Raw genomic sequence first — 3,740 nt, 5'->3', positions numbered from 1 at the left:
TAAGTAAATGTATAAATATGTTACTTATGTTATTAATGATTTAAGATATCTGCAAAAAATTGAAGAGATATTCATAACATTTGGGAGTTTAATGCATTGTATTCATTTTATTTTTATATACTTTTATAAGTAATACTTTAAGACCCCCTGAAGAATCAGGAATTACATATCTACTATGTGTAAAATTATTGGTACCTTCAAATTACTCGATTTTATGGTAGTAGAATAAAAATTCCTTGGGATATGGTGTCGCCTGTTTTAATTTTAAAAATAATAACACTGTTTCCCTAATTATTTTAGGGATTAAATTGAAAACAAGTATTTAAAGAAATCTTATTTTAGGAGTTAAATACTACATGCAATTTTTGTGTTTTAGCTAGAAGAACCACACCTCTTTTGGAATATATTAAAAATAGAAAATTAGAAAAGCAGGTAGGTCTGGCCTTTTACCTGGTAAATACCTTTCCTGCTCTGCCATTTCCATCCAGGCAATTTATACATGTATTCTTCTGTATCTTTAGAGAATTCGAGAGGAGAAGCGAGAAGAGCGGAGAAGGAGGGAGTTAGAGAAGAAACGTTTGCGGGAAGAGGAGAAAAGAAAAAGAAGAGAAGAAGAAAGGTATAAAAGAAAAGAGGAAGATAAACAGAAGAAAACTACTGAGAAAGAGATAAGAATTAAGGTAATTTTGAGAAGACATTTATTTTTTCCAAAACTAGTTCAACAATACTACTTAGTATTTTTGCTCTTTAAAATTTTAAAAACATTTTCAATTAATCTAATCCTTTTTCCTATAGTTCTTTTTTTCTCCTTTTTTGTTTTTCTTTGAGACAGAGTCTCTGTCGCATTAGGTAAAGTGCTATGGGGTCATCATTGCTCAGAAGAACATCAAGCTCCTGGGTTCAAGTGATCCTCCTGCCTTAGACTCCTGAGTAGCTGGGACTATAGGCGTCCACCACAACACCAGTTAGTTCTTCTATTTTTAGTAGAGATGGGGGTTTCACTTTGCTCAGGCTGGTCTTAAGCTCCTGAGCTCAAGTGATCTACTTGCCTTGGCCTCCCAGAGTGCTGGGATCACAGGCAAGAGCCAGTGCTCCACAGTACTAGTTTTCAGATGTATTCCCTGAGCCTTAGGAGTTCCTGGGACATAACTCCTGTTGGTAGGGCTGAGGTGGATGGGGCAAAAGGATGCAGGATGCAGAGGCAGGGACCTGGCATAGATTGTTCTTGGTGGGCTTCTGCTTACGTTTTCCTGACTAAACAACTACTGGCTCAGCCTTTCTATATGAAGGATGACTTGTAGAACTGGGTTTCATCATTTATTTTATGGTGGCAGGAATGGGTTTCTATGTCTCTCGTCTGCTTGTTCCTGTGACTGATGCAATCATGTACAGGGGGGTGTGGATCACAGAGATAATTTTGCTTGTGTAAAATGCAGTGGCTAGAGTTGGGACCAGCCCTTACATTCTCAGTACTCTGCACAAATGATCTAAATAAACCTAGATTTCAACATAATGTACATCTTATGTTACTCCACAAAGGATTTAAGGTACCTTATAGCGATTTAATAATATTACATAATATAAGGATAAACTAAAATGTGAGGACTTGGAGAAAGGAGATTAGGTGAGGAAAGGGTGGGAAAGAGATCATTGAACTCTATAGCTTTCTTTCAGATGTTCTTGGCAAACAAACACGGAAAAGTTGGCCAGAAACATGGTAGTTCCTTAAGGAAAATAAAACTTTCCCTAGGACTTTGCTCTAAAATAATTTTCCTCATGGATTCACTAGCAGTGGAGAGAACTTTTTTTAAAATAACACCCCTACAAAAACACATAACCGTTTATATCAGTTAGGATCGGCTAGAATATGCTATAGTAACAGGTAGTCTCCAAATCTTGTTGGTTTAGTCTAACCAAACTTCATTTTTGTTAATGTTGTGTGTCTGTGTTTCAGAGCATGCATTGCTCAGGGCATTCATTGGTGACCTGAGCTGACAGAGGCTCTGTCTTGGCATTTTCTCCCCAATCTTTATGACAGTGAAGAAGGGCTGTGTAGCTGCCAGGTTGCACACCAGTTCTTAGTGCTTCCATGTGGAGTGAGGTGTTAATTTCTGTTCACATTTCATTGGCTAAAACAGGTTGTGGCCACACTTAATTTCATTGGGTAGGGGTGTGCTCTGAAGAAGGAGAACCTGAAATATCTGATGAACAGCATAATGACTAATGTAATTTCTGAAGACTGTTTCTTGAAATGTCTCTTTTTAAAGTTTAAAGACATTCTTGGGCAGCGCCTGTGGCTCAGTGAGTAGAGTGCTGGCCCCATGTAACAAGGGTGGCAGGTTCGAATCCAGCCTCAGCCAAAACTGCAACAAAAAAATAGCCAGGCGTTGTGGTGGGCTCCTGTAGTCCCAGCTACGTGGGAGGCTGAGGCAAGAGAATTGCCTAAGCCCAAGAGCTGGAGGTTGCTATGAGCTGTGACACCACAGCACTCTACCGAGGGGGACAAATTGAGACTCTGTCTCTAAAATAAATAAGTAAATAAAAATAAATAAAGTTTAAGGGTATTCTTAGCTCATTAAAAGTATGGGACAGGAGCTGACTCATTGCTTGAGCACATTTGCTTTACAGATTACAAGTATGTGTGCAAGATGAGGAGGTAAACCTTTTATCCCAAAAGTCATAAAAGTAGTTTCTTTTAAGTTGCTTTTGATAAGAATTGGCTACAGATCTATATAGTTTAAAACTTGTATTCTCTGGTAACATTGATGAAATTGAGGAGCCAACCACAACTATTGGGTGAAGATGACATCCTTCATCTGTGAGCCCAGGTTTTCCCCCCAGAAGTAGCTCTGAGAACAGTGTTTGCTGTGTCCCTGTGTGTTATGGGCACAAACAGAACTCTTCATTACACATTTGTGGCAAATATATTTCCTATCACGTAGTCATAAAAGTATAAAATTAATGGCCTGTGGAAGACTAATAGAAGAAAACTGTAATATTGTAGGGCAGGTCTTTGTAGAAATTCAGCTTTGTTGTGTCATGACGAGAGACAAACCACATTTGCATTTTGTTGACTTTTTTTTTTATTTTGAGACAGAGTCTCATTGTGTCGACCTTGGTAGAGTGCTGTGGCATCACATTTCACAGCAAGCCCAAACTCCTGGGCTTAAGCGATTCTCTTGCCTCAGCCTCCCAGGTAGCTGGGAACTCTAGGTGCCCGCTACAATGCCCAGCTATTTTTTCTTTTTGGCAGTTGTTTAGCTGACCCAGGCTGGATTTGAACCCGCCACCCATGGTGTATGTGGCTGACACCGCAACCACTGCGCTACAGGCGCCAAGCCATATTGTTAACTTTTATAGTCACAGGAGTGCCAGTATTGTCTGACCTTCTAATTTACTTTTTAAACAAGGAATAATACATAATTCAGTGCCTAATGCTTTGCATCCCCAGAATCACTTTTGTCAACAGCTTTTTAAACTGAGAATTTTTCAGAAAGAACCACTGAAACTTGCCTATGATTTTTTAGTAGGATTTAAAATATTTAGAATATAGCATTATATTTTTATATTTTCACATATACAGTTAGAATCCAAAATAAGCCAAAGAAATAAAACAAATTTAAGTCAGTAAAAGTTAAGTTTGGGATCCTTTATATAGAATAAAGAAATCAGAACATATAGCAAGAGAAGGGTTGCCCTTGTCCAAATCTGATGAAACAAACTCTTTTTTTTTTTTTTTT

At 38.1% G+C, this 3,740-nt stretch overlaps 1 protein-coding gene across 4 annotated transcripts in view; it reads left to right on the top strand.

Moving 5' to 3' along the window:
• The window catches only part of UPF3A (UPF3A, regulator of nonsense mediated mRNA decay), a 29,809-nt gene that overhangs the window by 11,868 nt on the left and 14,201 nt on the right, over positions 1-3,740 (top strand). For all 4 annotated transcript variants that reach the window (XM_023519200.1, XM_023519199.1, XM_023519198.1 and 1 more), the window contains exons 6-7: positions 377-432; positions 522-680. In XM_023519200.1, coding sequence (XP_023374968.1) covers positions 377-432; positions 522-680 — 215 coding nt within the window. The remainder of the gene's footprint in view (positions 1-376; positions 433-521; positions 681-3,740) is intronic.

This window comes from Otolemur garnettii, unplaced genomic scaffold, assembly GCF_000181295.1.
Source record: "Otolemur garnettii isolate 467f Iridium unplaced genomic scaffold, OtoGar3 scaffold00161, whole genome shotgun sequence".
NCBI lineage: Eukaryota > Metazoa > Chordata > Mammalia > Primates > Galagidae > Otolemur > Otolemur garnettii.
Note: the sequence above shows the minus strand (reverse complement) of the source record. Positions and strands in the feature narration are given on the sequence as shown.